The sequence below is a fragment of the Seriola aureovittata genome, chromosome 11 (genome assembly GCF_021018895.1).
Source record: "Seriola aureovittata isolate HTS-2021-v1 ecotype China chromosome 11, ASM2101889v1, whole genome shotgun sequence".
NCBI classification, from domain to species: Eukaryota; Metazoa; Chordata; class Actinopteri; order Carangiformes; family Carangidae; genus Seriola; species Seriola aureovittata.
In genome coordinates this window covers 20,428,375-20,441,376 of record NC_079374.1, presented here as the reverse complement: position 1 = coordinate 20,441,376, position 13,002 = coordinate 20,428,375, and the positions used below count along the sequence as shown (strand labels likewise).

Below are 13,002 nucleotides of genomic sequence, written 5' to 3'. Positions count from 1 at the left end.
CCTTAACATTGTACCCTCTCTCCAGCTAGCTGTCAATCATATAGGGGCTGGATGTCAAAGCCATTTGTACTGATGAAGCCCCATAATTCTGCATGGATTAAGCAAAGCAGCAGGGCTTTCCAGGCTTAGGAAGAGGCTAAACCTTGCTGTCACGCCACATTCAAATCAAAGTGCTTCAATATGTGCCCATGCTTATAGATAAACAATAAACAAACGTGGTGTTCAAACACAGTGTTGTGGGGTATGAATTTTTGTGCGTGAGCGCGGTAAATGACTCACGAGCACGTGTGCATATGTACAGTGGGCCTAGTGTTATGTGCATAAGAGAGCCTTTTAGAAGAGTATTATCCAATCCTGGGCACTTTTCATTTGCTTCTAACCACATTTCTACATTAAAGTGCTATTAATGTGTCATGCATCACAGCGCTATTAGCCTGACTGCTTAATTGCTGATAACAGCTGATTAATATGTGTTTAAGTCTATGGTTAATGTGATGTGTGGGCTGTTGGTCTGGCACCACAGCAGCTGGAGGGCAAGAAGACAGAGAGCAAGAGAGCAAGAGAGAGATAAAACGCAAAAGGCAAAGAGGAATCAGAGCAAGGAATGAAAAGAAATGGAGGGTGACAAAGAATGAAACCAATAAAGATTGTGAAAGTAAGCAAAGCAGAGAGTCACAGAGAGTACACATGACAGACATTGTGTGTAGCAGGATAACGGTGCTCCCCTCTCCCTCCCTTTTAACATTAGGGCAGTTAGATCGGCAGGAGTTAAACTCTTGCAGATGTGCAGGGGTTTCTACAGCGGCGCAACCCGGGCATACAACTTCATCACTCATGGGCATTTCCTGTCCACTGCCCCCAATTAAAATACAGCTGTTCCTGTGCCAGCAGTGAAATGTGGGAATGAGACAGTGATGTGTGTGTGTGTGTGTGTGTGGTGTACAAGGAGTTAGTGTTACACAGTATTTAGGACTCCTAAAGTTTTTTTTTCCTGATCAGTTCCTTGTCTGTGACACTGACTATGTGCTATATCTAAAAGTTTTGTTTCGCAGTGCTGTGCATAATTGTGTTGGAGAGCTAATTATCAGGAGTTTCAAAGTGATTGAATGTATTTTTCTGGTCATCGTGTCCTCACAAACCAAGCAAAAATATCAAAGATTACCACAAAACTGAAAAAGGAAGCTGCTTTTCTCAGCTGCCTTTTGAAGAGCCTTTGAAATGGAACAGATTCAGTCTCCAAGTGTGAACTTCAGACGATGCAGCCCCTGAATTGAGGTGCAGCCTTAGTGTTGCAGGGCGCTTCACTCACCCTCCAGCACGGGATTGGACTGCAGCAGCTGTTCCTTGACCTTATTCACCTCCTGGCCCTTCCCACACACCGCTGCCACATATGACATCACCAGCTTACTGGCCTCTGGAACACACACACACATACACACAGACATAAATATTAGGTCAAAGCCTTTTGCTAGACATGACTGAGGAGCAAGTGCGACATGCCCACTCATTTCACCATACCCCATAAAATCCCCCTTACATCATCCCCCCTGACACCCATCAGTACAGGGTGTGATCATTCATAAATCTGGGGTACAGAGCAGAGGAGGAGGCCCCATTATAGAGAAACACTTTTGTTTAATTTGATGATGACCATTATTGCATCATTTTATCATCATTCAAGCTGCTGACTTCACTGGGAACTAAGGGGACGAGCTAGAGAAAGGTTATTTGGATCTACAGAGATGATCTTCGTTTATCCACTTCTCATGTCAGAAGCCGATTTGGGGCGCCCTGAGACAGAGAGAGAGTGAAGCACGTTCCCAAAAATAATTTTCTGCATGAGGAACGTGACACGGGCTCAAAAGGCATTTTGCACTGTCTGGAACAAGTGACATCCTTGTCGGATGACTGCTGGCATCGGAATCATCCCTCCTGTCCAGTGAAATGACAGTGACCCAGAACTGATGATGTGTTTGGTGTGCCAAGTGATGATAGAAAAGAGCTTGACAGTAGTTGCTGGTGCAGACTGCTGATGAGCCTGGCAGAAAAAAAAAAACCCCTCCAGACATGCTCATACATTCCGCTAAGGTGGAAGGTGGGCAAAAGAAAAAAAGGAAAGAAAAAAAAGAGAGAGATCAAGAGTCACTCCTTTGCTGAGTAACAAGGTATAAACTGCTTCATCTTCACATTATCTCCCGGCAAAGAAAAATAAACTTCCTCAGTCATATCTCACAATAAAACTATGTTGTGTCTCCTGTATGCTACGCTGGCGTCTGATAATGTTTTTGTCACAGCTCCTTCCTACAGAAGCCACAGCTATACAGAGGCACGAGCAAACCCACAGCCAGACAGGAGTGTCAATGACCCATATCGACGGGGAAGGCACGTTTTTGATGGCCTTATTCCACTACAAAGCTTCGGGGCCGATGAGATTATTGAAATCCTAATTTATCTCCTACACTTGGCTGAACAGCTTCTTGGAGTGAGGTTGTTTATTATCGACGAGAGGTAGAGAACACTCAAATAAAGGCAAGCCCATCATGCATAACATGATCTGTCACACTGTCCTGAGTGTTTCATTGCTTTGTCCCAGGCCTATTTTATTATTAGTATTATCATTATTAATAATAACTGACAGTCTCACACAGTGCTGACTGTGGCTTTTGTTAAAATGATTGTGTGGCTTCATGGCTCTGGATGAAGTGCTACAGGCTGAAGTTCTGTTGCTGAATCTGAGCTGCAGCCAGAGATCAAGGTACCAATAGTCCAAAACCACTGACAGCTTGAAAACAGAGTCACATTATCAATGCAGGCGATGGATAAAGGGATCAGTGCTGTAACACATCTCTGTTACTCATGAGATGATGGTACTTTCAAATAAAAGTTAAAGGGGGAAAGCCACATAACTCATAACTCGGATGGAATATTTTTATTGGCTTCAGTAGTAATGATAGTTCAATATTGTGTTCCGTCATTTCTTCATATAATCATATTAAATATATCATGGATCAGTTCTGATGTCTACATGACTCATAACTAAGACTTTACCACTATTAAAACATAACTACCTGAATATTTGAGAACATGTGTTTCTTGGAAATGACATGATTTTGGTTGAGTAAAACTCTGAGCAGGACAAGCATAAGTTTGAACTTTTAGTAAATATTCCAACACAGCGATAATGCTGATAATACAGTTACTGGTGATATAAATTATTTTTCCCATTTTGCCTACCCTCTCATTAAAACCAGATGGAGAGTTTTAACTTGAACCAAATGGAGACTGTGATTACAAATCACTCCCACACTCCAGTCAAACACATGCAAGTCAAATGTGGCAGATTACATTTTGCTGAGTTTGAAGTTGACAGTGAAATCCCCACCAACATTAAGCCTTGGCCCTAGTGACGCTGGGAAAAATAAAGTAAAGGGAACAATTAAATCAAGAAGATTTACAATTCTGAGTATGAATGTATATCTGTGTCTCTGCTGTACAGGGAGATACTTTATGAGTAGAGTGGGACTACTTTTCCAAAGTTTGTGCTCTGCCAACTCAATATGGCTTTTACCTGTGATACAGCACTGCCAATAGAGACCAGGAAATTCCACTCCTCTTGGATTTCTGTAAGGTATGTGAAATTGTTCCAGAACATGGCCAAACTATTATAAATAGTATAAACAGAAATAAAAAAGGCCCATGGGCGTAAACACAGCTGCTTCAAACATTGGCTCCATTTAATATTTCTAGTCCCAACACTCGCCCCACAATTTTCAAAGTTTCCCTGCGGATAAATGCGGATGTTGACTGTAAGCAGGGAGTGTCATCAAACCAGGACACCATCTGTCTGCTACTGGTCTTCTTTGATTTGTCTACCTCTATCATTTTACATGCACTTCATGCACAGGTCATCACAGTGTCTGTCACGTTTCATGTACCACCATGATGTTCTCAAAACAAAACTGCCAACAAGCTGCCTTTTAAAAAAGGTACATCTGATATAAATCTGCACTGTGGCTTTATACATAACAACCCTTATCCTACAGTGGCCTTCAGAAATATGTTTTGACTACACTTTGAACAAAGTACAACAAACAACAAGAGCTGAGCAGCCAAAACGGTTCATTTCAACCCTCTGGGGACCTGCTGGTTAAATACTGAGTGACTTTTTCATTAAGACACTGTTCTTGATTATTAAAATGTTTTTTTTCTTCCCCCCCTTGGCTTTTGATAAATGAAGAACTTTTCATGTTCATGCTTGAAACAGATGGGATTTCTGATACGAGTAGTGGTAATATAAATGTTTGTACCCAGGTACGAATGTGGATAACTGTGTGTGTGAAGCAGGGCGATGCTGGGCTGGAGTGGAAACGGCCCGACTTACCGGTTTTCCCAGCCCCACTCTCCCCTGTGATGAGGATGCACTGGTCCTTGTCCTGGTCCCTCAGTGAACGGTAGGCCTCATCTGCCAAAGCATAGCTGGAAGACAACAGACACAAAAGGCGTGAGCGCTCACATCACAATCACTTGGCCCACAGCTTGCATAATACACTTCAGGCATTTTTCCAGGATATTTTAGGGGACTGGGGTAAAATAAGTTCAGACAAATGGTATACTTTTGTGTCAGGCTACATGGCGTCCACCCTAATCAACAGCATGTGGCTCCATTGGAAATTAGGCCGCATCTGTAGGACAGCCACAGGACTGGAGTGATTTAGCTTTATTTAGCAACACTGGCTGGTTCGTGTTTGGGATTTGGCTTCAGTAGTTGACCATTTCCTGCTCCTGCTTCTTAAACTTAACTACTGCACTAATGTTGCTCTTTAAATACAAAAAAGCAGTTATATGCTTTGAAGCCAATGGTTGCACATGTAAACTAATTGTTTTAACTATCCCATAATCACTTTCAGGATTTTTTTTTTTTTTTTTTTCCCTTATGGGAAAAACATTTAGTTGGAAATTAAATCTAGTGTAATCATACCCTGGCAGCTGTGTGAATAATGCAATTAGTCAATGACAATGTAAAAAAAAAAAATAAAACCCCTCGGTGGATTAGTGAATGATAAAAGAGGAGTGCCTATTATAAAATGAAGCCTATTGTCACACATTCCAGGACAGTACTACAATGGGAAAAGTGGGACTGATTATTGCAGTTTCACCCCCTCTGAATTCCAGAACAATATATTATTTGTTCTCTTTATGCACACAATCCCTTTGCGATGGTTTGAAAGTAGGGTGTGGATGGAGTGAGGGCCATATCACAATGACAACTTTTTATCTCGTGTGGCACAGTCATCTATAATTTCGATGTGATACGCCCTCAAAAGAAGAAACACCAAAGGGTGAGGCTGCAGCAAAAGCTTTTTACAGCTTCTCTTTGGCAAGCAAACAGTCATGTATGGTGCTGCAGGAACGTGTTCCAACTTTCTCCTCCAGTAGGACACGAGACTGCAAATTAGCTTGCTAGGTCTCCCGTCCCCCCGTACTTTGGCTTTCATTACTCTGGAATTTTTTCCAAAGCCACGTCTGGTAATAGCTGTGATTGTGGGGGGAAATGTTGCATGTAGCCTCTCTCTTCTTGCCTTAAGACACACTCAAAACATCTTTGCTGTTCAGAGGTTTGGTGAGTTAGTTTAAGATAAGGTACGTTGGATATGGAATATAGCCTGAGGTAACTTTGGAAGAATGCATCAAAATAGTCTCTCTCCAGAGTCTCCCAGGTCTCAGTAATATCATTAATCAAGTATTTCTATGCACTAAGTGGAGTGGACATGAATGCAGGAAGGAATGTCTGACATCCACAGACGCTGGCTCCACCGATGGGCTCTGTAGCTTGGTCTGGACAGGGACATCCAACTCATGGTTGGTGAGGTTTCATTTACTTGAAAAGGGAAAAGTTGTTGTCAGATTCAAGCACATCAAAATATAGTGCAACAGCAACTGGCAGGCTATAAAAATGGTGAGACAGGTTTCAAAGTGACTTCTAAGTGAAATGTTTAGAGTCAGTATGCTTCAAGTTTTATGCGGCATCATGCTGTAAATTTCTTTATCATTGAATCCAACTTCCATAAATACACCAATACACAGAAAAAGAGCCTAATGTCTAAAAATATCTAAATCTAATTTCGGGTACAGCAACAAATGAATTAGTGGAGTCAGTGTGGCGAGGACCAGAAGTGGGAGCATGTAATCACAAGCTGAACTAACACTGACCTCCAATTTGAAAAGAAGCTGATTGCTTGTAAGAAGTCATGACAGAGAGAGGACAGAGATGGACAGCCAGATGAATGCATTCCAGGCCACAATACAAAGTTAGAGCTCAGGCGGGCTAATGGAGCTTAGGGTTCTGCACCATCACACATCGTTTTGGACCAGAGCCCATGCAGCCCCACCATCAGCACTCTCCCTCGTCAGCCCCCAGTGTGAGCCCTCAACCAACAAACCCCGAAGTGAAGGGGGACACTAATGCTTCAATTCACTCTGTAAAAGTTCCTCTGAGTCGAGCTGGTTTAGACATTTAGAGTTCTTTTATCATTCATATATATATATATAAATAAATATAAATAAATATATATATAATAAATATATGAAGTAAAACAAATCAGTAATACAAATGTGTACTGCATGTAAATTACATGATGTTTCAAACTGATCTACAATAGCCAAAAAAGTACACAATGCCCCAGCAAGTTGCAGGAGTGAAGACTGCTAACTAATGTTGAAGTGGATGTTAACAATGAGGTTTCAAAATGTAAAAATAAATAAATAAAATAAATCTCTTTGCAAATGTTTATAAGGACAGAAATGCATTCAACATGTTTATTGGGCCTCAGGGAAACACACACTGAGTTCTGCTGAGGAGCACAAAATGTAAAAATAGTCTTTATTAAAGAAACTTTACAAGAAACGTTTAATGTAAAAAATTTTGGTGCACTTACTTGTGCCAAACATTTGTTTTCCTCTGTTTAACCATGCACAAGCTTCTCACTTATTCTCCACCCTCAAAATCTGAGATCACCACCCAGCCCTCACCCTCTCCTGTACACCACTTTTGTATGGATGAGACTTGCACACAGGACATTACGTCACTGCTGAAAAGGGCAGCACAGCGCAGCAGATGTCTGCTTTGTGAAAACACTCCTGTTGCCTGACCTGATCCTGACAATGAGCAAACACCCCCCCCCCCAAGAGGAGGCCGACATGGGGACTGTACCAGGAGAAGGCAAGGGGTGGAAAATAGGAGTGGGAGGTCCTTTGCCAGGGACTTCTCCCAATGAGACACATACATGCAGAGCGGGTCTTATGAATATGAATAGCCATCACATAATCACTGTATGAATGGAGGTCAGAAAAAGAGGCCACAGAAAAGCGGTGCAAGCGCTGATGATATACATATGTTTAAATCTTTAAATTAAAAAGAAGCAGGTCACATACACAAGAGACTGATCTGTATTTTTACTCCGACTGTGGACACACGGACGCAAGAAAAACAAGGCAGAATTAGAAATAACATACACCCCTGTGGCTACAGCATTATGCTATCATTAGGACCATGAAAGCAGTGTGAATACGCCGCTTCACAAATGTGGTCAAGTCAAACTCATGAAGAAGCACCAAGGTCACCATCAAAGCCAGAGGAAGCAATGAGTGAGGCACCAACATCCCAAGGGCCTCCCCTGATCAGTGTGTGGCGCTGGGTGTGTGGGGGTTAGGCGGGGATAAGGCCTTGGACCATAAGCGCTGCTTGGCACCTCCCCTTCACATCTGCCTGCAGGCTGTAATTTGGACTTGCACGTGGCAGCGGTGAACACAAAGCCACACTGGCATGAGGTAAACGGTAGAAAATAGTCTAGTCAGTTCTTTTTAGTACCAAACCCCTGGTAACTGGGGCACAGGAGGGGATGATGGGCCGGCCGTGTGTGACCTGAATCTTAAAATGGTGGAGTACTTAGAGGTCAGAGAAATCGCACTTGAAAAGTTGTGATTTGTAGATGGTAATGAAGCTGTAATGTACGGGCTGGAGCTCAGCCCACCCAGCTACTGACAGATAACAGGCCTCTTGCAAATAAACAACTATAATGCTACATTTGCTACGTTTCAGTCGTGTCTACGTATGCATTGGGGGGCAGTACAGTAGCCTGTGATCTCAGCGTGATCTGGTTCCTCCAAAGGCCACAGGAAATCCTCCTGGCTCTGATGAAGCAGCCAAGGAAGCGAGTCTTTCCTGATGCATTATGACCAGGTGGACGAGTGGGTGGCTGGTGCAAGACACACACACACACACACACACACACACACACACACACACACACACACACACACACACACACACACAATTACAGTGACACGCATTCAGACATTTTCAAAGATTGATGGCAAACCTGCTGCGACGGGTGGGCAGGGAGCGGATGCAGACATGCACACAAAAAAACATTGGTCCTGACAGATGTGGCCCATCTGTGGACTGGTTATGACAATGTGTTGCAGTAAGAACAGGTGGTAAGGGAGACGATCAGCCCACAGCGCAACATTCTAACAAATAAGACACAAGATCATGGTAACAGTCTTAAATTCAAAAGAGCATTCACAGTGTGCTGCTTACAAGGTGCAATAAAGAATAGCTCTAAATCTCTAAATTAAAAGCTCAGAGTGAAGAACTGCTGCCACACATCTCTAATTTATTCAACACTCACTAGAGGTTGTGTCTGGAATCTCTGTTAAATTACCCATTGATACTCCCCAACTCATACATCAAACTTTGGGGGGGGTCCAAGGCTTTAATTTACTTTACTGCACAGCAATTTTGTGTTCCCACAGCAGGGGGAAAACACAGGTCCAAGTTGTTTGTCTGATCCTTGGAAAAGCAGGAAAGAAGCATGCTGAGTAAGGTAGCAAAACATCCTCAGAGCAGCTCTTAAACAAAGACTCTTCAGAACCTCTTTCAGCAGGTTTGTGTGAATCCGTATGCGACATATTTCCAAAAAATGACTGAATTATTAGGTACTAAAGAAGCTAAAAGGAGTTGACTGAATTGTCTGAGCCATGAGTTTTCATACAATGATAAATGACGGACGCCACAGATAAAACCGTACATCCTTGTGCCTGTGGCAACAGGACATAGAAAAACACACTTGAGGAAAAAAAAAAAAAAAAACATACATAACCACATGTACACAGTCATAGACAGGCTGATGGAAAGAAAGATTTCTTTTTATAGCTCCAAAAGCACTAGCTCTGTCAGATTTGAGGACTTCCTCTCCTCATCCTGCTCTCCATGACTCAGCCTTCCACTGTGGCAGTGTTTCTTGTCACTTCAAACTCAAAGAGGCCTAGCAATGTAAAACACATCCTCACACTGGAATACAACCAGAGAAGGTTGGTCCACAGAGGCAAATGAGGCTACTCTATTTTTGAGAGGCAAGAGGGAGATTAACCCTAACCCCTAAATACAAAAAAAATTCTGGAAAAAATCCTAACTGAAATTCTGAGTCTGTGTGAAGTGGTGGTGGGGGTCTTATATCAATTTGATGTAATTTTATTTCATGCCAATCTGTTATTGGCCAAAACACATAAAATGATGCTCCAATGGAGGACGTCCTCTCTTACCAATCAGCAACCAGAATACAATACTGACATCATGTTAGCCCAGTGATAATTTCAAAATTTCATCTTCAATTCTCTGCCACTGACTGACTTTCTTTTTTGAGTCACCAGCCACCAGCCAGTACAACTGAACTGAAACAAACTGCACTAGACTTGGATTTCTCCTTGAATGAGAGCTCGGTATTGGTACAAAAACAGTGAAGAACAAAGACTTTCCTCTTTGATTCTAATAACTGATGCCAAAAGAACTTTTGATGTTTTTCATGTTGCGGCAACAGCAGTTTGTGGAGAATTGGTTTTCCATTTAACTCTACTGTAGCAGCACAATGACAGTCTCAGCATTACGTCATATATGTGTGTGTGTGTGTGTGTGTGTGTGTGTGTGTGTGTGTGTGTGTGTGTATATATATATATATATATATATATATATATGTATGTATGTATGTATGTATGTATGTATGTATGTATGTATGTATGTTTGTGGATGACCTATCTGAAAAATGGAAGAGATCTTATCATTTATATACATTTTATTTGTTTGTAATAAATGTGTAATCTTTGAGTCTTACATAATCATTGCAGTCAGTATTCCCTGCACAAACACTCACACACAAGGGCTGCATAGAAAAAAACTGTTATGTCTAATTTAGTACAAGAATGTCTTCCAAAAGGCAAAGGCCTCAGGGTGACCACGTGTGACCCACTGAGCCCATTCAACACAACACACTGAGTCACTGTGGGTCTGACTGATAGTGTAATGTCACACCCACATCAGCACACCGTTGGGTGACGCCCCCTCCTGCTCCACACCAGAAAAAAAGAGGAGGCAGCCGGAGAGTTTTAGAGAGGAGGGAATAAAACTGTCAAAATGTTCTTTTCCCAGAGCCAAAACAAACAGCTCGCAATGAAATATTAAAGATCAAAGGTAAGAGAGAAATGGCACTGCCTCATAAACTGTGGGTTGATATAACACTTGTAAACTGGTTGAATACAAGCATCATCAACACTTAACTAAAACAATACATGTAGATCAGATGAAAGCTCAAAGTCTCCGGCTTCTTGCAGCCGGGTTAATGCATCAGCAAATTAAAGTATCGCAAAGCATCACAGCAGCATTTTTCGGCAAAGGTAAACTAAAGACCTCCAAAAAAGGCTAGGCTTTCATCATAATGAAATATCAGCCTTCAGTGAAAACTCTTGATAATTTTGACCTCGTATATCAACTTTATTTCAAATATATATTATCAAAGATCTAATGGCTGGCAAATTAGATTTCTATTAGCATGTACAGTGTCTCTGTGTAATTCCAGCATGACCCTTAGGGCCCTCTGTCAGACCCTTGGGGAGGTCTGGCAGAGATAAATTTGTCTACCCAGGGCCAAATTTCCACAGCCAACTGAAACCTCCAACCACACAAATCACTTTCAAATCAGTTTGACAGCTTGTTTGATTTCATGTGACCGATCACATGCCTGCCCCTCCATGATTGTAGACCAGCTGCAGAGTGAGAGCAGCACCACAGAAATACAACAGCAGCGCTCCGTCAATTTCTACAAAGGATGACTTCGGCTGCAGTCCTGCTCTGCACAAAAATGGCACCAGCAAAGACCGAGAGGAAGTGCGAGTGTGTTCCTCTTTAAGATTGCACCTAAAAAATAAAATAAAAATACATCTTCTTAAAGTTCAAAAATATTAAAAAAAAAAAAAAAAAAAGGTCCAATGGTGGAACAAACTTTAACACAGCTGATATGAGTCTCATCTATTTGCCTCCCTTCTCTCACAGGTATTTATGCAAGCTGTGGACACAGATAAAATAGCAAATACCCATTGTTCTGACGATGAATAGAAAGTTTACAGTGGTTTTTGGACAAAAGAAAGTCTATAAAATAAAATCTCATGCTCATGGAAGCAAGAAATGACAGTTCAATGTTTAATCAGTCAGGTAGATGTATTATCTCTGAAACAACAGAGGAATGCATAACCGCTCCCTATAAATGATTGCCACTGGGCTCAGTAATTTCAGATACTGATACCAAACACTTTGCACAATATGAAAAATTCAATATACACAAAATGACACAACCACTAAAGTAGAAATAAACAGAGCATAAATAAAAATGGTGATTTTTATTTACTACGAACAAACTATAAGCTTGTATTATATATTATATATATATACAGCACCGTCACATATGTTCTGTTTCTGGCATTTTGCCTTTTATTCACAGTGTAGGGAGAGGCACCATGGGGAGAGGGAAAGCTCTCCTTCTTAACAAGGGGAAGCCAATTACCAACATACTAAGAAGAAACATTATTAGGTTCGTTAATGACTTTAAATGTAAGTAAATTTTCAAAATGTCCAGAACTTCCTGGAAAAAGTCAAAAGCTCTAGGGGAGAAAAAAAAAGTCGGGTGCTGTGAGCACATAGGTATGAGAGTGTTGCCTCTATGCACAAATGTACCAGGTGATTATAAATGGTTGCATTATCCAATTCAATACATTTGCATTTTATTCTTGGGGTGAAGAAGTGGGCGGAAAAAAAAAAAGGAACCCACACACACATGCACACGCACACACTTTCCCTGTCATCTCTCTCTAGGTTCACCGAGCTCAACATCACGCCAACACACATGCTGGAGAGGACTCCCTCTACCCACCTGAGTCAAAATGCCATTTCAACAAGTGCCCACTTAAACCTACCTACATAGAGGTTCTGTGCTGCAGCTTGTCTAGGCCTCCTTGAAAGCAGTCCATTTTATATAATACCAAAACAGTGTACACATGACATAAGCTTGTTAGCAGATAACTTCAGCTGTGATGGATAACAGAAAAAATTGGAAGGAAGGCACTGATCAATAAAGATTTGATGAGTACTGTTTTACAGAAATGTCTGGCCGTGGTTCATATCTTTTAATGACAGTAGGAAAAAGTGACAGCAAAGAAGACTTTCTTACATCATCCATATGTCTATTTTCAAATGGAAGGAACTCATTCATCCACAACAATTGTAGCCAGGTGAAGTATTTTGGCTGTTGAATCCAGCATTTTGAAAGTAAGATCAATACAAGGTTAAGGGCCAAATATATTTGGGTGCACTGCCCAAATAAATCCTATATTATAGGAAATTTACCACGTTTGCTTACTACCTTTCAATCAGTGTTCCAGCTCACTACACTGGAAAGGCAAACACAGGTGTGATGCCATGATGCAGCAAACGGCTCCAAAGTCCATCCTACCCACAGATGTAGATGTAGAAGTCTGGTCCTTTATCTTAATCCAACATCCTGCATGTAAAGCAGCGTCCTTTTCTTATGTCTACAGATCACATTCAAAATGAAGCCATCATTTTGTGTTGCACTGTATAGCTTCAATTCAAGATTGGCAGCAATTTCAGAGGCCAAT

The 13,002-nt window shown here is 41.5% G+C and overlaps 1 protein-coding gene across 4 annotated transcripts in view; it reads right to left on the bottom strand.

The window, feature by feature from the left end:
- myo1b (myosin IB) overlaps positions 1-13,002 on the bottom strand; it is a 58,761-nt gene that overhangs the window by 27,327 nt on the left and 18,432 nt on the right. For all 4 annotated transcript variants that reach the window (XM_056389038.1, XM_056389039.1, XM_056389040.1 and 1 more), the window contains exons 4-5: positions 4,382-4,476; positions 1,310-1,414 (exon numbers count right to left, since the gene is read on the bottom strand). In XM_056389038.1, coding sequence (XP_056245013.1) covers positions 1,310-1,414; positions 4,382-4,476 — 200 coding nt within the window. The remainder of the gene's footprint in view (positions 1-1,309; positions 1,415-4,381; positions 4,477-13,002) is intronic.